The following is a 24,171-nucleotide window of genomic DNA, read 5'->3' on the forward strand; positions in this document are numbered from 1 at the left end:
CATTTTCTTTAAAAATCACCCCCTACCACCATGACTCCAGCAACAGACCAAAACAAAGAGACCAAGTGTGAAGCTCATCAAGACTCGGTGAAGCAAATTAGTTGCTGCAGTTGAAGAAGAATGGACAAAGCAGCCTCTCCCCCTAAGAAAACCAGAACAGAGCTGAAATAGCTGCCTAGAGGCATTAAAAAGGAAAATAAGAAACTATAATGCTGCTGCATGGGTTTGCTTCTATCCATGCTCAAGTCTTTTCTAGAAAACTCCTCAGGTATTCTTCTGATGAACGAGATGAACGAGCAATACAGATCACGTACTAACCTCTACTTATGACCTTGCTTTGGAGACATCATATTATTCTTAAATACTTATTTACTGAAAGACAAAGTAGGAAGGTCAACCCCATCCTAAGAGTGACTGGTACCATGGTTTCAAATTAGCAACAAAAGATTTCTGATAATCGGAACTGTATGTACCGAACTATCTCATAACTTTAAATGGACACTATTACCTCCAAACAAAAGTCTCCTATTACTGGTAAACAGGTCCCTCACCCTTCACTCATCGCTCTCCGACACCCACTCTAGCTGCCTGCTTAGCTATAACACACTACACCTGAAAAGCAGTACAAACTTACGTTTTAAAACATGGGTCCCCAGACATGAGTTGCATGCTGATCACAACCTGTGGAAACAAACAAAAAAACCCAGGTCAGAGCCAACAATAAAGATATGACATGATTCCATATTAAACTAAACTAATCATAGGATCTGGCAATTGCCACATAATTTAGAAATACATTATCCGACTAGAAGACAGATTTTGGGGGTAATCAAACACGATCTACACATAGTAAAAAGAGATTATGTACTTACCCTATTAAGCTCTTTTCCAGTACATAGGTGAGACATTCTAGACCAGTGGTTCTCAATCCTGTCCTAGGGGACCCCCAGCCAGTCGGGTTTTCAAGATATCCCTAATAAATATGCATGAGATAGATTTGCATATAATGGAGGAGACAGGCATGCAAATGTCTTATGCATATTCATTAGGGATATCTTGAAAACCTGACAAAAAACTAGGGTGGGCTTGCTTCGCTGATCCGTAAGACTGAGGACCCATGTCTTGTTGCCATGTCCACTTGGTAGAACTTGGCAAATGTGTGAAAAGAAGACCACATCGCATCTCTGCAAATCTCCTCAGGGGACACAGCTCTAGCTTCGGCTCACAAAGAAGCCTCAATTCTAGTAGAATGCATCTTGATGGAAACAGGAGACTGTTTCCCAGCAAGAATGTAAGCTGATAAAAGGCTCTATATATCCAATGGAAATCGTTGCTTTGGAAGCGGCAGCACCCCAATTTAACTGAATGAGTCAGCACAAATGGTCAGCGAGATGAAACTCATTGGTGACCTCCAAATAACACAGAAGAACTCTGCGCACATCCAGTTTCTTCAACAAGAAGTCCTGTGACTTGGAATCTGTTGGGTGAAAGGCAGGCAAACACACTTACTGATTGAAATGGAAAGTTGAGACCACTTTCGGTAAGGAAGGAAGGAACCGTCTGAAGAGAAACCCCTGTCTCAAATACAGAGGAAAGGGTCTCTGCAAGATAAAGCTTGCAGTTCTGACACACAACACGCCAATGTATTGGCGATTAGAAAAACAGTTTTGAACATCAAGTCCAAGAGTGTAGCATCTCAAAGGGGCTCAAATGGAGCCTTAGTAAGGCTAGACAATACCAAGTGAAGAAGCCAGGAAGGGAAAGGGCGTTTAATCGGCAGATGGACACAAAGAGCCCTCTTTAAGAATCTAGCGACATCAGGATGAAATACCAAGGAAGACCAATGCTCCCGGGATCTAAAACAGGAAAGCCCAGCCACTTGGACCCAAAGAGAAGCCACAGGAAGGCCTCCAACGCTTCAGAAAACATTTGAAAACTTGGCTTTTCTCTAAAATGTAACCACTCCCTCCCTCTCCACCCTACTTAGTCCCCTCCTTCTTTCCTTTCCACCAAGCCCTTCTTCTTCCCTTTGGAGTTCCTTTCTTTAGTAATTCCTGTAAACCGTGTCGAGCTCTACTTCCGTAGAGATGATGCGGTATACAAACTTAAGGTTTAGTTTAGTTTATCTAAACCAGCCTGGAGAAAGGTGAGAATTAGCAAGATCGGAGCTGAATAAGAGTCCATCTGGTCCTGGTCACACCAATTTTAGAAGGTCTTCCAAGCCTTAGCGTAAGCCAACACCATAAATGACTTCTTAGATTTCAGAAGAGTATCAACAGCCAGGGTAGAATATCCCTTATGCTTTAAGGCTGCGTGCTCAAGAGCCATACTGTAAGAGTAAAGTGACCAAAATCCTCCATGGATACCGGACCCTGCATGAGGAGGTCCGGATAGGCACTCATCGAAGGCTGCGACCCTTGCGCAGCCTCATCAGATCCGCATACCATGATAAATGATGCATCCTAGATGAGCTGCGATTCTCTGAATGACCCAGCTGAACATCAGCCAAGGAGGAAAAACATACAGGAGAATCTCTTGAAGCCATAGGTGCACCAGTGTCGAGCCCCTCGCTTCCAGGCTTGGATCTTCGACTGAAAAAGCAATACGCTTTCCTGTTTCTTGCCATGGCCATGAGGTCAAAGCAGGGCCTCATCTAGCACCTCTGGGGACAGGAACCATTCACCTGGATCCAGAGTCGAGGAAATCTGCTTGAATGTTATCTACGCCCGCTACGTGCACTACTATCAGCGCTAGGAGATGACGCTCCACCCAAAGAAAATGAAGGCCTCTTCCTAGGTCAGAGGGGTGCTTTTGGTCCCTCCCTGGTGATCGACATAGGCTACTGCTGTCACATTGTCAGAGAAAACCCTGACCACTTGTACCTCCAGTGTCTTCTGCAATCTCATTGTAGTCAAATGGCTCTGAACTCTAACCAGCTGATTGACCACTTTCGCTGAGAAAGTGTCCAACACCCCTGAACAGAACAATGATTGCAATGTGCTATTGAGCCCCAAAGGTTGGCATCCGTCATCACCACGATCTAGAAGGCAATGTGTAGCGGCATGCCCCTGTGGAGCGACTGTGAGAGAAGCCACCAGTCCATGCTTGCTCGAGCTTCCAGAGTCCAATGTAGAGGGGTCTGCAAGGCATCCCTGTACAGAGTCCAGCGAGTGAGCAAAGCATGAAGAAGAGAATACGTGTGCTCTCGCCCAACGAACCATATCCAGCGTAGCAACCATGGATCCCAGAACCTTAAGATAATCCCATGGCGAAGGAGCCGACTACTCCAGAAGGGAAGAAATCTGGGCACAAAGTTTCTTCCTGCAGGCTTCTGATATAGATGCAACCTACTGCCTTGTCAAAAAGAACTCCCAGGTATTCCAGCAATTGTGTGGACGTCAGATGATTCTTCCTGAAGTTGACAATCCAGTCCAGATTTTCCAGCACCTGGAGCACACGCGCCACCGTGTATCATCCTTTGACTAACGAGGAGCTCTGATCAGCCAGTCATCCAAGGGTGAACCTAGAGACCCATCTTCCGCAGGTAAGCTGCCACTACCACCATAACCTTGGTGAAGGTCCAGAGTACTGTCGCTAGCTCAAAAGACAGAGCTGAGAACTGGTAATGCTGTTCCAGAACATGAAACCATAAGAATTTGCAGTGGGCTGGAAAAATAGGAATATGCAAGTACGCCTCTATGAGATCCAAAGAAGCAAGAAAATCTCCTGGGGCCACTGCTGCAATTACTGAATGCACAGTCTCCATTCAGAATTGAGGAATCTTGAGAGTCGCATTCATATGCTGAAGATCCAGAATAGGCCTCCAATCTTCTGAGCCTTTCTTTGGCATGATAAAGTAAATGGAGTATCTGCCTGAGCCTAAGAGGTCGAGCGGTACTGGCTCTATAGCTTGAATATCCAGTAAGCACTGAACAGTGGCTTGAACCCTGAGTGCTTTGTCCAGGCGACCTGAAGGAGAGTCCATGAACCAATCTGTCAGAGGTCGAGCAAATTCCAGTTTCTAACCTGACTGAATAATGTCCAAGACCCACTGGTTGGATGTAAAGCACATCCAGGCAGGAAGAAACGCTGAGAGCTGGCCCTCTATCCGCAGAGGGGCATCCGTCAGCCTGGCAAAATTGAGCCTTTCTGGCAGAGGGTGCAGAACAGGAGGAGGAAGGCTGGGAACGCCCATAGCCCTGGGATCTGGAGCCAAACAATAACTGGCCCTTAAAAGGCAGCCTCTGGGAAACGCTGTATCTGCAAACAAGGGATAGGTAAGGGAAATATCTGGGTCTCTCAGATCAGGATCAGGTAGCTCAAAAGCTACAGCAGGCTGAGGCATGACGTGCCTAAAGGAACCACACCACTAAGAGATACCGTGGAAGCAGATTGAGACTGTTCAGAGGGAGAGCACCTGGTCTAAAACTTGGACCATAAAAATTTCATGAACTTAGAAAAAGTGTCCGGCTCCTGGGGCAGAAAGGCACTCGGAGGATTTGCATTTACAATTCGTAGGATGCGGAGGGTCTATAGCCTGGCTAACTGAAGTATCAGCCCTGCTGAGCCCCGAAAACAACAACGGCCATCCCACTGGGCTAGTTGAGCATTTGGACACATGCTTCAGCAGGGGCTAAGTTGGGCCCTGCAGCCCCCCCTAGCTGCATTATACGGCATGTGGCGCAACACTACTCCAAAAGTATTACATTTGCGCAATCCTGGCAGGAATCCACATGAGGACAGCCTAAAGACTCCATCTCAGCAGTTTTCCAGGCAAAAAATGCAGTTTTGAAGAAGCAGGGAACTTTAGGAAAAAAAGATCACTAAAAATCCAAGATGGCTGCTGTCAAAAAATTCACACCAAAATTGTGATATTTTTCACACTTCCCAAACAGTAAAAATGGCAATTTTAGGATTTTTTAGGAGGGAGAACATTCAGAAACCTTCAAAACTCCACTTTTCCAACCTCCCCCGATGTCTCTCACAGGATGTCAGCCTGTGTACTCACTATGACCTGACAGACTCAGTGCTGCAGCCTGCTTTCAGCTCTCACACAGTAGCTGCCAAAATGCTGGGAATCTTTCTGCAAATCTGATCTTTGGGCTACCAGTTAGACTCCTATGTCTGACTACACCTCCACCCCTGCGAACCACCAGATGTGCACTGGGATGGGTGGAGGAATGACATCACAGCCGGCACCCCTGTGAGACCCCACCGAGCCTCCTAAGGGTACCTAACAGCCTGTGCTCGACCTCTGTTTAACAGAAGATAAGACCACCTGAGGGACAGCCCTGAGCTCCAGAGAACACTATGCAGGCTGGCTAGCAGGTAACCAGAGGGATCGGCATGTCAGCTACAGACCAAAGTATGTGAATTTTCAAGCAGGCAGAGCTTTAAATTTACTCCAAGCACTAAAAGACCTGAAAAGGGGACAAAATTACATCAAATTAAAAATAGTAAAATGGCGAGAGCAGAACCAACACATCTACAGTCATGCGTGCAGAAGGAAAGAACTGTAGAAGGAGCTAAACAACCCAGTGGAATACTATAGAGACAGAGTGAAAAATCCAGAGTGGATTCCTTTTGCCATATGCAGTTAAAGGGAAATAACCCTACTGTCTAGAATGTCTCACCTATTACACTGGAAAGGACTTTTATGAAATTATAGTTATATAAGAACATAAGAAATGCCTTCTACAGTACATGCGTAAAAGTAGGTGTGTGGAAACATTGTGCCCATTTTATAAAAGCGAGGCTTAGATGTTCCTGGGGTGTAGACTAAGCAATGGTTATGATGTGCACTCATATTTTATGAAATACATGGGTGCACTCACACATCTATATTATCTATTTAATGCAGGGTCAAATTTTGGAAGCCTATTTTCTAATACAGATGCTTTTTGGAACTTCTCACAAAGGCACGTTATTATTAAATTACCTTCATTTAACACTGAAAACACAGTTGGTGAAATCATCAATGTTTACTCAGAATAATCCCAGTAAATATTTCAATTAAGAGGTGGAGAGGCAGTTTAACAGTCAGAGCAGCAGGATAAGAATCGGAGACCAGGGTTTAAATCCTGTTTATACTCTCTGGATCTTACTTCATCCGTTACTGCCTCTAGCACAAGCACAAGGCCACATTTACTAATGTGTGTGAATGCAATTTAAAGCATTTTATTTAATGAACATCCCTTTACTGTCAATGGGGCCTATTTAATCATTATGATGTCTATTAATTCACATCAGTAAATGGAGCCCTCAGGGTAGAGAGCTGCACGGGGATGACGGGAATCCCGCGGGATCCGGGTCACGGGGATCCCGTGGGGATGCCCCCTAGGGACACGGGGATCCCATGGGGACGCCTCAAAGGGTCGCGGGGTTCCTGCGGGGTTGGATGGCACTCGAGCCGCGAGACTAGTCTCCTTCTCCTTACCTGCCCTGCCACAGCACACAGCCGAACGGAAGTCTTCCCGATGTCAGCACTGATGTCGGAGGGAGGGCTTAAGCAAAGCCCTCCCTTCCTCCGACGTGAGTGCTGACATCAGGAAGACTTCCGGTCGGCTGAGAGCGGCAGGGCAGGTAGAGAGAAGGCAATGGCGTACCAAAAGGGGGGGGCGGTCCGCCCCGGTTGCAGCCATGGGGGGGAGTGTGCACAGCCAGTCAGGTCCCCTTACCTTTGTGGCACTTCCCCCGACCGACAACAGGCCTGGCCGACAAACCTCCCTGCCCTGTAGCCGCGAATCTAAATTACCTTCTTACAGCAGCTTCAATACTCCAGATGCTATAAGAAGGTAATTTAGATTCGCGGCTACAGGGCAGGGAGGTTTGTCCGACCGGGCCTGTTCTGTTGTCGGTCCGGTGGGGACGCGCCACAAAGGTAAGGGGCAGGGAGGGAGAAAGGGAGGAAAGGTGGAGTGGAGAAGAAAAGATGCTTAAGGGAAATGGGTAAAATTGAGGAGGGAGAAGGCCGCTGAAAGCACTGGGGAAGACAAAGGGGTGGAGAAGGACGCTGAAAGGACATGGTGGAGACGGGAGGGGGGAGAAGGATGCTGAAGATAGAGGGGGGAGAAGGACGCTGAAAGCACATGGGGAAGACAAAGGGGTGAAGGTCGCTGAAAGCACACGGGGAAGACAAAGGGGTGGAGAAGGACTCTGAAAGGACATGGGAAAGACGGGGGGGGGGAGAAGGACGCTGAAAGGACATGGGGAAGACAGGGGGAGGACACTGAAAGCACATGTGGAAGGCAGAGGGGGGAGAAGGATGCTGACAGGACATTGGGAAAATGGGGGGGGGAGAAGGACGCTGAAAGGAAATGGGGAAGAGAGAGTGGGGAGAAGACGCTGGCAGGGAAGTAGACAGAGATGCCAGACTATGGAGGGAGCGGAGGGAAGAAGATGGTTGCCAGACCAATTTGGGAGGGGGGAGAAAGGGAGAGGCACAGTAACAGAGCAAATGGAAGACGCAGAGAGAAGAGAGACAGTGGATGGAAGGAATTGAATGAGAACATGAGGAAAGCAGAAACCAGGCAACAAAGGTAGGAAAAAAATTATTTTTATTTTTTTTTTTTGCTTCAGGATAAAGTAGTATATTAGTTGTATTGATAAAAATTTATAAACATTAGAGGCTCTGGTAGAAACCCATTTACAAAGTATGTATTCTTCCCAATTAATATTTCCAAATTAATAGTCTTTTTTGCTTATTTTTAAATGGATTTCTACCAGAGCCTTTAATTCAGTAGCATAATTAAATGAAATAACTATTTCTGTAGTTTATAGGGACGGGCGGAGACGGAGGGGATTCCTCACGGTAACAGAGGGGAGTCATCATGGGGATGGGTGGGACTTTGGCGGGGATGGGTGGGATTTCTGTCCCCGCGCAACTCTCTAGTTCAGGGTAATGCTGACTGTTCCTGAATATAACTCATACCAATGACTAGGTGTGAGACAAATACTAAATAAATAAATGACTCTGTTTTCTCTAAACCAAACAAACCCAAGTTACTGCTTCTCTCTCAAACATGATGGAATGCTCCCTCAGGATTATAGGATATTACCACTGTCATACTTTTTAAGACTATGCTGTAGTGAAATGATTTAATTTTCACAGGTCCCTTCATATAAATGATTAGATTTACAGCATGCTTCCCCATTTGTCTTTGGTCAAGTCAGTCACATCAAACTATAAGCCTGAAAAAGCAAGAGCTGTGACCTCCACATCCCTCACAGTATCTGGGAGAGAAGGTATGTTACCTAATTACTCTTATTTTCTCAAGATGCAAGATAAAATTAGCATCAGCACCTGTGCTTATGTCTTTGCTGAGGCAGTTACTATTGAGATGCCTGGTTGCAGAAGATGGTGGTGCAGAAAACTGAACAGGAGAAAGACCTTGCAGCAGTGAACAAATGAGGAAACTAAGTTTTAGACTCTGGGAGACAGTGAAAGAACCTGGGACATATCCTATAAAGATCTGCATCTCAGATTTTAGCATGCTGACAAAGACAAAAAAAATAAAATTGGGTCTGATTCCCAAACCCAGCTTCTGTATTAGGGGTGAACCTTCATAGACCTCAGGAGAAGGTGATACAGTGGTGATACAGAGCAGGCAGATTTAGATTCACATGCAACAAAGTTCTTGAGAGTATCCTGGTTTGTAGCTGAAATGACTAGATGGAACGGGGGCAGGAAAGGGAATAAGGTTAAAAAGCAGAGCAGAGAATAAGTAATTGCAAACAGGCTCCCTTTAACCTGGCCAGCACTCAAGGCAGAAATGGAAAATCCTACAGGATTTGTTTAGTCTTGTGCTAAAAGCATTGTGCATGGGACATAAATTGTATTTAATATCCATCATGGAAACCATTTGCTTGTCCCAGCTCCGATTTATCTCAGCTAATAGGGGGGAGAGGGAGCAAGAATAGAAATAAAGCATAGAACAGTGGTTCTCAATTCTGTCCTGGGGGACCTCCACCAGTCAGGTTTTCAAGATATCCCTAATATGCATGAGGCAAATTTGCATATAAAAGAGGTAACAGGCATGCAAATCGGCCTCATGCATATTCCTAAAACAGGGAAACTCTTATTTGAAAATCATTTTCTAATTGTGAATCAGATCAGGTGATATATGGAATCTCTTGCCCTTGTAATAAATGGTATTGGTCAAACTAAGAGAATGATTAAACCAGGAATCTCAAAGTCCCTCCTTGAGGGCTGCAATCCATTCTGATTTTCAGGATTTTCCCAATGAATATGCATGAGATCTATGTGCATGCACTGCTTTCAATGCATATTCATTGGGGAAATCATGAAAACCCGACCGGATTGTGTCCCTCAAGAAGGGACTTTGAGATCCCTGGATTAAACTGTATAGCTCAACATTTAAACAACTTGAGAAATAACAGGGATGAAGCTCCATTAGTAGCTCACTGGCATGATAGAGGTCATCAATTAAAGGATTTGAGATTTGTTGTCCTGATCAAAATTTATTTGGAACAGGGTGGTAATGTATCTGCTGTTTAGTTGAACAAATGACTTATCAGTGGGACACTGTTGAACCTAGAGGTTTAAATAAGGAAATAGAATGGAGTGCAATTCAGTTCTAGTTTGTTAATTGAACTTGATCGGTGATGCCCCAATCAGTGGTTCCATCAGGTGTAGAAACATTTGGTATTTAAGTTTGTGGGTTTGTCTTTGATGTAGTATGTGCATTGAACTGGGTTTGGTGACCCACTTTGTCTGCTGCAGTCTTCATGTGGCTTATAATGTATAAGAAACAGGTATGAGATTTTGTTAATTTAAATGTATTCTAGTGACATTTGGTTAAATTAAATTTATTCTAAATATATTTAAAGAGAATTGAACTAGATTTGACTAATCAAAGTTAATCTGATGTTATAGGAAGGTTAAGTCTGTTCCTGAGAATCTTCTGTGTGGTTCTGTGCTCCTGAAGACACTGTTTCACGAAACACAGACTGGTGGTTGAGAGAGAATTTGAGAGAGAGATTTTCCATGTTCTTAATTCCTGTGAAGACAGTTAATAGAACTGAACAACAGAAGATGCTTTTTTGTCATCAACACATCAGAGGATTACAAAGCAAGGCTGTGATAAACCACTTGCATTTGGGATACAGGGGTGTTCTCTGACAATTGGGTCTATGTATTTATGAGTAACAATGATTGTAGTATGTTAATTATTTTACAAATATAAGTATATTAAATTTTCACTAAAAAAAATTGAGTTTATTGTAAATTGTTATTGATATTTAACAGACTTTTTTAAATGAATTCTTAAAATAGAATGCTGTATATTTATGTAATACCCTAATTGGTTTTTTATTGATGCATATTCCTTAGGGATATTCTGAAAACCCAGAGGCTCCCCAGTTCAAGTTTAAGAAACATTGGCACAGAACTTGAAAAAGGGTAAATAAAGGGTCATGGATTTGATATAGTGCTGGAGGTAAAACCAAAGCAGTTTATATTTGCTACTACTACTACTACTAATCATTTCTATAGTGCTATTAGATGGGACAAACAAGTGATTAGGGGATTACTTATGGAAGTGTTCTTTAACTCGTTCCTGTAGCACACCAATGCCAGTCAGGTTTTTTAGGATATCCATAATGAATATGCATAAACTTGATTTGCATATACTGCCTCCATTATATGCAAATTTATTTCATGCATATTCATTGTGGAAATCCTGAAAACCTGACAGCCAGAGAGAGAACTTGATGGACACTCAGGAAATCTATTCCAGGCATACTATGGACTCCAATCTAAATTATTTTTGTACAATTATATTTTGTAAATTATATTTGTGCAATGGAGAGTTAAGTGACTTTCCCAGCGTCACAAGGAAGAGCTCTTTGTATATTTTTGTGTCAAATTTTCATAACAATTATTTTGGTGTTTATTTCAAAACATCAAATTCCAGACTGAAAATCTAATACAAGATTTCTGAAACGCTCTACCACCATTTAGTTCAAGGTAATTTACTTAAAAAAAGAAGCTATAATAATTCTAAGAGAAAATACAATTTCTTTGGATAAAAAGGTTCTTACAATTCTTTAGATAAAAATACTAACTTTACAATCTATCACATAAAAATGTTAAGCATTTTACGAAAATTCCAATAACTAGTTTCTGTTCTTATTTGCATATGAAAACCCATGAAATGGTGCACTATAAAAAAGGTAAATATAAGCAAGGATGAAAATCTGAAATAACATTTTGAGTCAGTTAGAAACTCAATATAAAAGACTGAGCAAGGCCTAGTGCTAGTATTTTCTGCTCAAGGTTCTTATGGCATTATTTTAACTGCCGAGGACAGGACCTTCAAAACCAAAAATATATCAAAAAGGTCTGAATAGTTGACCTGCCTAATTTATTCTTAATGAAGCAATGCAGAACCCATTTAAAAACCTAAATATTGGGAATTTTTAAAAAAAATTTCAAACCGCATTTTACCCTATATAACACACCTTTGGTATATGGCTGTAGGATTCTGTCCTCCTGTCAGGCCTACCAGGATAGAATGTTGCTGGATAAGAAACATGAGTTCCTAACACATATATTAACTACCAAATCTGGATAAAACAGCCTTCTCTTAAAATTTGCAATTCCTCTATAGGAGAGCTTCAGGGAGTCAAACATGAATGTAATAGCATAGCCAGACTGCCAATTCTGGGTGGGCCAGATCCCAAAGTGAATAGGTACAATATTTTCTCTAATCTCAATCCACCCCCTCAAAAAAAAAAAAAATAATTCATATTATAAGAACCTGAGCTTATGGGGCTCGCCAGCTCTGCCAGCTGCAGACCTCCTCATCTAATGGCCTACAACGATCAGCAGTTGGCAACTGTGTCTCTGATCTACCACCACCAGCATGTCATATATGGTTAAGCTTTGTGCATGCATGGTGTACTTGTGGTGGCCCAGGAACACTGCTGCTGACTGCTAAGCTTGGTAGATATTCGGGCTGCTGGAGGAGATGGTCTCAGCTGGCAGGGGTTCGGGATCCCAAAAGGTCTGTGCTGCTCAGTAGGCCCCTGCTTAACTGGGCTCCCCCTTGGCTATACCACAAATATTAGGAATAAGATATTCAGCTGTGGTACCAGAATGAACTGCCTCTGAATGAGTACTTTTTAGTTTAAGAAAAACTGAAAAAATGGCTGTTTCCCACTGGACAGACATCGGAAGGATGGAGGAAATGAGTTTGGTTTAAGCAAAGTGGGACTTGTCTGTGGGTTGGGGGGCTTGAATGTACTGAGTGTTTTGCAATTTTTCTCATAGTGTTTTTAAGAGGGCTGTTCAAAAAGCATCAGACCTTAATTTTTCTTGCGTAAACAAATAAAGCTAGGGAGGAGTGGTTTCATGCACATATGTAGGTGACCATAATGCGCATGCTTGAATTTTTTCCACGCCTACAGAAGCTATTAGTTGCTGGCAGACCGCCGATGAGTGAGGAAGTGTAAGTGAGCGCCGTTGGATTTTCGTTTTTGATAACATGACAGAAAAAGTTGAACACCACCACCGCATTAAATTTTGTGTAAAGCTTGGCAATTCCCAATTGGAAACGATCCGCAAGATTCAACAGGCCTTCAGGGACGAAGCAATGGGCACCACACAGATGAAGGAGTGGTACAACCGCTTCAGAGGTGGCCACACATCAGTGGAGAGTGAAGCACGTTCTGGTAGGCCCTCAACATCCAGAAATGAGATCATCATTGACCAAGTGAGGACCCTGGTGATGCAGGATCGTTGAATCACAATCAGAGAACTTGCAAATGAGGCGAGCATCAGCGTTGGATCCGTTCATTCCATTTTGACTGAAGATTTAGGCTTCAGGAGAATTTGAGTGAAGTTCATGCCAAAGCTGCTAACAATCGAGCAGAAGCAACTCCATTTGGAGATCACAAAGGACATGTTGGAGACTGTGAACAGTGATCCCAACTTCCTGAGCACAGTGATCACTGGCGATAAGTTCTGGGTTTATGGGTACAACCCAGAAACCAAGTTGATGTCATCACAATGAAAGCATTCAACATCCCAGAGGCCAAAAAAAGCAAGGTAGGTCCACAGTAATGTCAAAGTCCTGCTAAACGTCTTTTTTGACTCCAGTGTCTTGGTTCATCACGAGTACGCACCACACAGCACAAATATCACCAAAGGGTACTACCAAGAGGTTCTGAGTTGCCTTCGTAACACTGTGAGATGCAAAAGACCAGACTTGTGGGCATCGGGCAATTGGCAGCTCCATCATAGTAACGCACCTGCCTATTCTTCACATTTGATATGAAGTTTCCTGGTCTCAAACAACACACCTGTGATTCCTTAGGCTCCCCACTCTCCCGACATGGCCCCAAGCTGAAAATGCCCTTGATTTCAGTCAAGAGAAGACATCATGCAGAATACGATGGACCAGTTGCGAGCAATCTCAAAAGAGGCGTTCCAGCGCTGATTCCAACAGTGGCAAAACCGTTGGAAGAAGTGTGTGGCAGCCCAAGGGGACTACTTTGAAGGAGATTAGTATAAGATTGTTGTATCTGAATACAAATATTTTTTATGAATAAAGGTTGGATACTTTTTTGAACAGCCCTCATATACTGTGAACAATGCTGCACAGAAAGTGGTAATGAAGATTTTAAATAATTGTACCATACAAATAGCATTTGTATTTATGAGATAGGGTGTGTGGAACACTAGATTACAGTTTTTAAACTGGTGCTTTGATTTCTGTCCAGCACTTCAACCCTCTAGGTGGCTAGTTTGAATCTAGTTGTAGAGGAATTCATCATTTGGGACCTGGCATGCCAAACAACGCATACCATTAACAACCACCCTCAACCTGTGCTTTAACTAGAGCTTTTGCTTACATGTGTCTTCTTGCTTGGCTTGCCTTTCTCCACTGATTCTTACTGAACTAGGATAGCAATACTAAATTTCTGATTTCAGTCATTTCCATAGCAACAGAGAACGTGAGACCTTAAATGCCAGTTTCTTCTCTCCCTGCAGGATCATGCAGAATAGCTTTCACTAGACACAAAAATATCTTCCCCTTGTGCAACAAGCGGCAGCAATGGGCAATGAAGCAGATTCAAGGCTGGGAGTCTCAACCAGAAAGGTAAGGTGTCCCTAATGAATGTGCAAGAGAGAGATCTGAATGCAATGGACACAGCAGATCTCTTACACACGTCCATTAAGGATAACCTAAAAACCCAACCGGTTTGCAGGTCTTGAGGACCAAAGTATGAGGTATTTCTAGATGGCAGATGTCTATGTATATAACCCTCTTCAGACGCTGCTACTTAGGGTAGATTCAGATTTGAAATTTTCAATTACCCTGCCTGGCAACTATCATAGGTTACAAATGGAGAGCTTCTCTGCCAATGTTCTGCCCTAGACCGCTGCTACAGCGCCCTGTCCCACAAGTAACTGAATCTAATAATGCAAACTGCTTTGGTTGTACCAAAGACAGACAGTATATTAAGAAACTATAACAAACATCAGCCAATATCAGTTAGAATGTACCTTCTATATCTGACTGACACACTGATTTCAACTTCCAGTCCACATTTGAAAGGCCCTCCCCCCTTGTGATAAATGCAGGGTGTCATAAGATCTCTCAATTAATGTTTATACATTTTTAATGCAATAAAAAATTAATTACTGACCACGCAGTTCCTATGGCAAACTGTTAATCATGAACAGAGATCTAAATGAATTTTCTCATATTAAATGTGCTTTTCAGTGCACTCCTACCCAAAGTTGCAGAACTTATCAAGCCAGTCACACTTTTCTTCTGAGGGATTTAATATTTCTTATAAATCAAAGGCCCTTACTGTAAAGAGAAGACTTCTTCTGTAAAAGGATATCTGGCTAATCTTGCTGTTACGAGTTTTTAGGTCCTGGAGTTAAGTCTGGACATCTAGGCCCCGATTCTATAAAGGGTGTAAGTCATGCCTAAAGTAAAGCTTACTTTAGGCGTCCAATCTAAGTAGTTAATGAGCCAATTAAGGGTCTTAACAAGCAATAATTGGTACTAAGGCATCCAAAGAACATAAACGCCACTTTGTAGACGCAGCCACAATTTCATGAATGACCATGTTTAAAACTTGCGCCTAACTCAATAGGCATGGGCATGGAATGGGCGTGGTTTGGGCAATGACTCAATTTGGGCGTCCTTTGATTCATTTACATAACACTGAGCAACCTAGGATGTCCATATGATGCCTATATTGTAGGCAAATGAAAACCAGGTCTACTTTTGAGCTTAGTTTGAGCTTCAAATAGACCTGAGTTCTAAGGACAGAACTTAGGAACTCTTTAGACGTTCTTAATGTGATCTGCTAAATAGCTCTCTGGGATTTATTTTTGCTACATGCCGATGCCTAGAAGAAGAAGCAGCGAAGCACACCGAGGACATAGACCTGCGACCGGAGCGAAAACTCAAGAAGGGACAGTCTGTGATCCTAGTGGGAGACTCAATTCTAAGGCAAGTAGATAGCCACATAGCAGGAGGGAGAGAGGATCGACTAGTGACCTGCCTCCTAGGAGCGAAAGCAAAAGACATCGTTGACAAAATTGAGAAGATCCTAGAAGGAGCAGAGACAGAAGAGACTACAGTGATGATCCACATCGGGACAAATGATCAGCAGGAGAGACTACAGTAGAAATGCACTGATAGAACAGTTCAAGATTCTGGGAAGGAAGCTGAAGATGAGGACTCAGAAGATAGCATTTTCAGAGATCCTACCAGTACCGAGGGCAGATGTGAAGAGGCAGATGGAACTACAGTCAATAAATGCATGGATGAGGAGATGGTGTGAGGAAGAGGGGTTCCACTTCGTGAGGAACTGGACAAAGTTTTTGGGCAAGAGCAAGCTCTTCAGGAGAGACAGACTGCACCTGAGCACGGCAGGAACTAGACTTCTAGCAAACAACGTCAGGAGAGGAATAAAACAGGCTTTAAACTAAGAAGAAGGGGAAAGCCGACAGTCGACCAAGTGTCAATGATTCAGAAGAAGGTATCCCGAGAGGATACTAAATGGGAAAAATGCTGGGAAAACACAATGGGCAAAAAACAAGAGTTGACAGATCAAGAAGAGGATGATAAGAAGACTGTAGCACAGGAAAATGAAGACAAAAAAATACCAGGACTTAAATTGCATGTATACTAATGCAAGGAGCCTAAGGAATAAAATGGGAGAATTAGAAGTCATGGCTAAAAAAGAGAACCTAGACATCACTGGGGTCTATGAAACATGGTGGAATGAAGAAAACAAATAGGACATAGCACTGCCGGGGTACAAACTCTATTGCGAAGACAGGTCAGGAAGGAGGAATAGCCCTATACATAAAAGAAAACATACACTCGACCAGAGTGGACACAGCAGCGACGACCAACAAATTGGAATCACTATGGGTTAAAATACCAGGGAGGACAGGGCCCGAGATAAATATGGGCCTGTACTATCATCCGCCTGGGCAAACCGAAGTAAACGATGAAGAAATGAAAGCCGAGATAAAGCGAGAATGCAAAAGCGGTAACACGATTGTTATGGGTGACTTCAACTATCCCGGGATAGACTGGAGTCTTGGAAACTCACAATACGCTAAGGAGACCAGATTCCTAGAGGTTATACAGGACTGCTTCATGGAGCAGCTTGTCAGAGAACCGACGAGAGGGAATGCGACTCTGGATCTAATCCTTAATGGGCTAAGAGGACCTGCAAAGGAAGTGGAAGTAGTGGGACCGTTGGGAAACAGCGATCACAATATGATCAAGTTACAGACCGGTAAGTCTCACATCAATAGTGTGTAAACTTATGGAAACGTTGATTAATCACAAATTAGATACGATCCTGAGCAACGAGAGGCTGAGGGATCCCCTCCAGCATGGATTTACAAAGGGAAGGTCCTGCCAATCCAATCTAATCAGCTTCTTTGACTGGCTAACAAAAAAGCTAGATATGGGAGAGTCCCTGGATGTCGTGTATTTGGACTTCAGTAAGGGTTTTGATAGTGTCCCACACCACAGGTTATTGAACAAGATGAGTTCATTGGTACTAGGAGAAACACTGACTGCATGGGTTAAAGACTGGCTCAGTGGCAGACTCCAGAGGGTTGTGGTCAATGGTACTCCCTCCAAAACATCGGAAGTGATCAGTGGAGTGCCGCAGGGCTCAGTCTAGGGTCCAATCCTACTTAACATCTTTGTACGGTCCTACCTCAGGGACTTCGAGGTAAAATTGCATTATTTGCCAATGACGCTAAACTGTGCAACATATTGCACAAAAGAACCGTGCCAGATACTATGACGCACGACCTACACTTACTAGAACAATGGTCTGCAACTTGGCAACTGAGTTTTAATGCCAAAAAGTGTAAGGTTATGCACCTTGGCAGCGGAAATCCACGCAGAACTTACACCCTGAATGGTGAGACCTTAGCAAGAACTGTTGCAAAACGGGACCTAGGAGTAATCATCAGTGAAGATATGAAGATTGCCAATCAAGTAGAGAAAGCATCATCCAAGGCTAGACAAATGCTGGGTTGCATCCGTAGAAGTTTTGTCAGCCGGAAGCCCGAAGTTATAATGCCATTGTACAGGTCCATGGTGAGACCTCATCTGGAATATTGTATTCAGTTTTGGAGACCACATTATCAAAAGGATGTGCTGAGAATGGAGTCGGTTCAGCGAATGGCCACTAGGATGGTCTCAGGCCTCAAGGATCTCCCACATGAAGAATGTCTAGGTAAGTTGCAACTATATTCTCTAGAGAAACACAGAGAGAGAGGGGAGACATGATAGACGCGTTCAAATATGTTACTGGCCATATTGAGGTAGAAGAAGACATCTTTTTCTTTACAGGACCTACGGCAACAAGAGGACATCTGTTAAAAATCAAGGGTGGGAGATTTCATGGTGACACTAGGAAATATTTCTTCACCGAAAGGGTGGTTGATCGTTGGAATAATCTTCCACTTCAGGTAATTGAGGCCAGCAAAATGCTCGATTTTAAGAAAAAATGGGATAAGCATGTGGGTTCACTTCGAGGAAGTGCTTAGGGGGGAGGGTTCTTAGAGTGGGCAGACTTGTTGGGCCGATGGCCCTTTTCTGCCGTCATATTCTATGCTTCTAAGTTGAAGTAGGAATATCGAAGGGAAAGAGAACCACAGCGACAACTTTTAACTTCAAGAAAGGAAACTACGAAGCGATGAGAGTAATGGTAAGGAAGAAACTTAGGAACAGCTCCAAGAAATCGCAGACTATAGAGCAAGCCTGGTCTTTATTCAAGGACATGGTGAGTGAGGCAAAAAATCTGTATATCCCCAGATTTAGAAAAGGGTGCAGGTTGAAGGGGGCGTGGCAAGATGGCGGCGGTGTGAGAACCGCTAGTGAGAAGCAGATTTGGAATCCGACGAAGCTGGCGCTTCCTTTTGCAGATATCTTACCTTGCAGATTCATATTACTACCGTGTTTCCCCATTATAGGACCTCCTATATAAGACACCCCCCTTTTTTACCCCACCTGGGAAATATAAGGCCCCCCCCCGAAAATAAGGCACTATTTGGCAAGCACCCCCACAGCCTCCCGACCACCCCCATCATGTAGAAGCTCCTACCGGTGTCCTGCTGCTTCCTCTTGGTGGTCCCGACACGATCGGGGCAAGAGGGAGCTCAAGCCCTCTTGCCCCAACCAACCGCGGCACCCCTGACATGATCGGGGCAAGAGGGAGCCCAAGCCCTCTTGCCCCACCGACTCCCCGACACTATCGGGGCAAAAGGGAGCCCAAGACCTCTTGCCCCGCTGACTCCCCAACTCCCCGACAATATCGGGCCAGGAGGGAGCCCAAGTCCTCCTGGCCCTGGTGACCCCTCCCCCCCCGCTAGTTGTTCGGGCCAGGAGGGAGCCCAAACCCTCCTGGCCACGGCGACCCCCTACCCCCATCCCGCACTACATTACGGGCAGGAGGGATCCCAGGCCCTCCTGCCCTCGACGCAAACCCCCCTCCCTCCAACGACCGCCCCCCCCAAGAACCTCCGACCGCCCCCCCCCAGCCAACCCGCGACCCCCCTGGCCGACCCCCACGACACCCCCACCCCCCATCCCCGTACCTTTCTGTAGTTGGCCGGACAGACGGGAACCAAACCCGCCTGTCCGGCAGGCAGCCAACGACGGAATGAGGCCGGATTGGCCCATCCGTCCCAAAGCTCCGCCTACTGGTGGGGCCTAAGGTGCCTGGGCCAATCAGAATAGGCCCGGGAGCCTTAGGTCCCACCTGGGGGCGGGGCCTGAGGCACATGAGCTTCTAAATGAGCTCCCTCTTGCCCCGATCGTGTCGGGGGTGCCGCGGTTGGCTGGGGCAAGAGGGCTTGAGCTCCCTCTTGCCCCGATTGTGTCGGGGAGTCGGGGGGGCAAGTGGGCTTGAGCTCCCTCTTGCCCCGATCGTGTCGGGGAGTCGGGACCGCCAAGAGGTAGCAGCAGGACACCGGTATAAGCTTGTACATGATGGGGGGGGGGGTCGGGAAGCTGTGGGGGTGCGAGTGGTCCTTCAGGGTGGGGGTGCGGGTGGGAGTGCGTGCGAGCGGTCCTTCGGGGTGGGGGGGCGAGCGGTCCTGCGGGGGGGGGGAAGCAGGCTTTCTGGGGACAGGACTTCAAGGGGGAGAGGAGAGTCGGACGGCGACGGGAGAGTCGGGCAGCATGCGCGGTATACGGGTGTGCGCGGTATATATAAATTTCTGTACATAAACCCGTGTGCGCATTTTACACGGGTGCGCGTTATCTACGTGAAAATACGGTACTTGTAGTGATACCGTACATAGTGATGCTGCCATCTAGTGTTTTAAAAGCAAAGTGCAAATCTGTATCTGATCTGTACGGTATGTGGAGGATGCTGTTTTCTAACAGATTTGAAAGCTGATTTCAAGTTCAAACTTTACAAGTGTACATTTACCGTGTTACAGACACATTTCCAAAAACGTTAGCTTGCCATGTAAAAGGTAAATAAAAATTGGCATGCAAATCCTTTAAACCAGATTGTTAACTGTAAAATCAAAAATCTGGTTTAAAGGATTTGCATGCCAATTTTTATTTACCTTTTACATGGCAAGCTAACGTTTTTCTCTCCATACTGTTAAGATGGTAACCGCCCATCCCCCTGATTCTCTTGTGCCATTTTGATTCCCCCCTCTGATGCCCTTTGTATCATTTTAAAAGATCACCCCCCCCCCCCCACCCAGGATACCCTAGTGCCATTTTTTATTCTTTTACCCTTAGGCATGGCCACAAAAAGAAAAAGCTACTCTGTGGAGTACAAGAGGAGAATCGTGGAAGATTCTTGGGGCCAAAATCTTGCTGCTTTCTGCAAAGAAAAAATGTTGAATATACGATTGCTCCGCAAGTGGCGAGCAGAGTATGGTAAACTAGTTGAACAAGTGGAAAAGGGAAATTCTAACAAACGCAAGTGTGGATCAGGTCGGAAACCAATATTTTCTGAGCTGGAAGATCTGATCTGTGAATGGGTTGTTGACAGGAGAACAAAGGCTTTGGTTGTGAATAGGGCTCATATTCAAGAATTCGCCCTTGCAATGGCGCCACAGTTTAACATAGCCTCTGAAAATTTCAAAGCATCACAACACTGGCTGGATAATTTCCTTCAGAGAAGTGAATTGTCTTTAAGAAGATCCACGACATTGTTTAGGCTGGAAGATGCTCAAGTGATTAAGCGAGCACTTGCATTCAAGTCCTTTATTGATGAGATTGACTTCTCTAAATACAAGCTTTCCAACATGATTGCTATGGATGAAACTGCAGTGTTTATGGGCCAATCATCTCAAACAACAATTGAACAGCGGGGTGCCTCCTCAGTGTACATTCCCTCCACTGCTTATGAAAGTGCACGTGTGACCTGTATTTTGGCAATTCGTCTGGATGGCACTAAAGTCCTACCTCTAATAATTTCTAAGGGCAAGAAGGAAAAGATTTAACATGTTTCAGGAATTTTTGTCCTTGAAACTGAAAAAGCCTGGGCCACACAAGCTGTTATAAGAAAGTGGGTAGATTTAATGCTGCCACTTGTTATGCGAGGAGGTCAAAGAGGTCTGCTAGTCTGGGATGCAGCTAGCACTCACCGTGCTAAAGATATGAAGTCATTTCTTCATGAAAGAAAAATAGATCAAATAATGATTCCTGCGGGAATGACAGCCTATCTCCAGACCCTTGATATTGCAATCAACAAGCCATTCAAGGACAATCTGCGCATGGAAATTAATGACTACATTGAAAATAGAATGGAGAGAAATCAGCGTGGAAACTTTGTGAAACCTAAACTGCAAGAGGTTGTGACTTGGGTGAAGAATTCATGGGATAAAATCACTGACAGTTGCATTGAACATGCATTACGAGCAGGCTACCTTGATAAGAAGTACTCATTTGAGGACACTGCTATTGCTAAACATGAGAGATTTGGTCCACTGATTGTGAAAGAAATGGAGTCCCAAGTAATTGACCTGGAACCTCAGAGTGTGAGTTATTATGATGATGTTCCAGAAGATGATGACTTGATTGTCATTGATTAAATGTGTAAATGTATCATACTGTAAACTGTTATACAGTAAATGTTTTTCTGGTTTGTGATACAGCTTTTCTGGTTTGTGATGACCTGTACCATATACAAGTAATAAATGTCTTTTTTTCAGCAATAAATGTGTACTGTATTCTTCTTCATGAAAAAATAAGACATCCCCCTGAAAATAAGACCTTGTGCATATTTTGGAGTTTTTAAAAATATAAGACAGTGTCATATATTTGGGGAAACAGGGTATGCCGCAGTCTAAAAGGAAAGGGGTGTTAAGGGCCTTTCCTTCGCCGGCCCTATTTTCAACGCCCGACCAGCAGACCGTCGATCGCTTCTTCGCGGTTCAACCCCCGGTTGCTCCACAAGCAGGAGGAAGTGTCCCGGCATTGGGGGAAGACATAGGAGAACCTCTCCCCCTCTCGGGGTTTGAAACATCTTTATCGCCTCCTGCTCCATCAAAACCCGCATGTCCAGCGTCTGCCGGGGCTCTGTTGCAGGAGGACTATGATCCCGGAAGGGATTCTACGGGGCTTCCTGGAGAGGGCGACGAGCCGGTAATGGCAGGGCAGCTGAAGACTTCAACATCTATAGAGAGAGAGAGAATTCACTCCTCTCCCACGGAGGCTTCCTTGGGAGACATTTGGTCACTCCTTCAGCGGCTGGAGATTTCGTCGAGCAAAACAACTGAGGAGGTAATTAACATTAATACCAAGATGGACAATCTTACTAAAACTGTTGACTCAATGAAATTGGAATTCTCTACCCAAACCATACAAATGCAGGACGATATAAAACATTTGCAAACATTTAAGAATGCAGCTAGGAAATTAGAACAAATTGAAAACTATAATAGGAGATTGAACCTTCGTATTTTGAACTTTCCATTTTCCCCTGGAACTTCTCCTATAGTCTATTTGAATAGATATTTAATTGAAAATTTGAATATTCCCTCCAATAAACAAGATATATTATCTTCCAAATAAAAAGATGCCTCAAAAAGAATTGGATAAACAAAATGAAGGAGAGAATCAGATTGATTTTGGGATTGTGACTGCATTATTGGAACAAACTTTGAATGCAGAGACATAGAGAGCAACTCTTCTAATTTCCTTTGTTTTTGAGCAAGACTTAAATATGGTGTTAAGATTATACTTTAAGAATTCTCATAAATTATACGGAGAACAACGGATTTGGATATACCCAGATATCTCTAAAGTTACACAACAACGAAGAAAGGATTTCCTATCTCTGCGTAAGGAAACTCTTAAGTTGGGGGCTACGTTTCTATTAGCCTATCCCTGCAAGTGTTTGGTGAGGTATTTGGGAATTAAGTACACTTTTTTTTCTCCAGACCACTTGAGGGAGTTCCTGAAAGTCAAAAATATCATCAAGGATTGATTATATGATGGACTATGAGTAAAGATAGTAACCGGTTTCACATTAAGCCTTTTCTTTAGAATTTAATGCCACTTTAATATCTCCAACCTTAAAATATTTCCATGCCCCCTATCATTGTGGTCTAAGAAAGGGATAAATAATATTTCTGTATTTGATTTTTGGTTTCAAATGGTAAAATGGTTTCCTTCCTGTGTTACTTGGAACAAGAATATTCTTGTGATTTGTTGTGAAAGTCTAATAAAGATAATTATAAAAAAGAAAAAAAGAAAAGGGTTCAAAAAAGAGCCAAACAAAAAGACCCGGCATGGATAACTAAAGAAGTGAAGAAAGCGATAGGAGATAAGAAAAATTCATTCCGGAAATGGAAAAAGGACAAAACCGGGGAGAACTGGAAAGAGCACAGGAAACATCAAAAAGAATGTCACCTCGTGGTTAGAAGAACAAAAAGAGAATATGAAAAGAGGCTAGCCAGGGAAGCACGAAATTTCAAACCATTCTTCAGATATGTTAAAGGGAAGCAGCCGGTAAGGGAGGAGGTGGGACCGTTGGATGATGAAGGTAGGAAAGGAGTGGTGAAGGAGGAAAAAGAAGTGGCAGATAGACTAAACATGTTCTTTTCGTCAGTATTTACAAAAGAGGACATATCCAACGTGCTGGAACCTGAAAAAATCTTCAAGGAGATCAAGCAGAAAAATTAACATCCATGGAGGTAAGCCTTGAAGATGTACACAAGCCAGATAGATAGATTAAAGACTGACAAATCTCCGGGCCCGGACGGAATCCACCCTAGGGTATTGAAAGAACTAAAGGGGGAAATAGCAGAACTACTACAGTAGATTTGTAATCTTTCCCTGAAAACAGGCGTAATCCCAGAGGATTGGAAGATAGCTAATGTTATGCCCATCTTTAAAAAAGGATTGAGAGGTGACCCAGGGAACTACAGACCGGTAAGTTTAACTTCAGTTCTGGGGAAGATGGCGGAAGCGCTGATAAGTCAGCATTGATGAGCATCTAGAAAAGAATAAACTGATGAAAACAAGCCAACATGGCTTCTGCAAGGGAAGATCGTGCCTAACAAACTTATTGCACTTCTTCGAAGGAATTAACAAACGGATGGACAAAGGGGACCCCATAGACATAGTATACTTTATTTATTTATTTATTCAAATTTTCTATACCGTTCTCCCAGGG

At 43.9% G+C, this 24,171-nt stretch overlaps 1 protein-coding gene across 1 annotated transcript in view; it reads right to left on the bottom strand.

The window, feature by feature from the left end:
• FAM102B (family with sequence similarity 102 member B) overlaps positions 1–24,171 on the bottom strand; it is a 233,574-nt gene that overhangs the window by 112,539 nt on the left and 96,864 nt on the right. Inside the window, exon 5 of the mRNA XM_033916064.1 lies at positions 635–681. Coding sequence (XP_033771955.1) covers positions 635–681 — 47 coding nt within the window. The remainder of the gene's footprint in view (positions 1–634; positions 682–24,171) is intronic.

The sequence above is a fragment of the Geotrypetes seraphini genome, chromosome 12, assembly GCF_902459505.1.
Source record: "Geotrypetes seraphini chromosome 12, aGeoSer1.1, whole genome shotgun sequence".
NCBI lineage: Eukaryota > Metazoa > Chordata > Amphibia > Gymnophiona > Dermophiidae > Geotrypetes > Geotrypetes seraphini.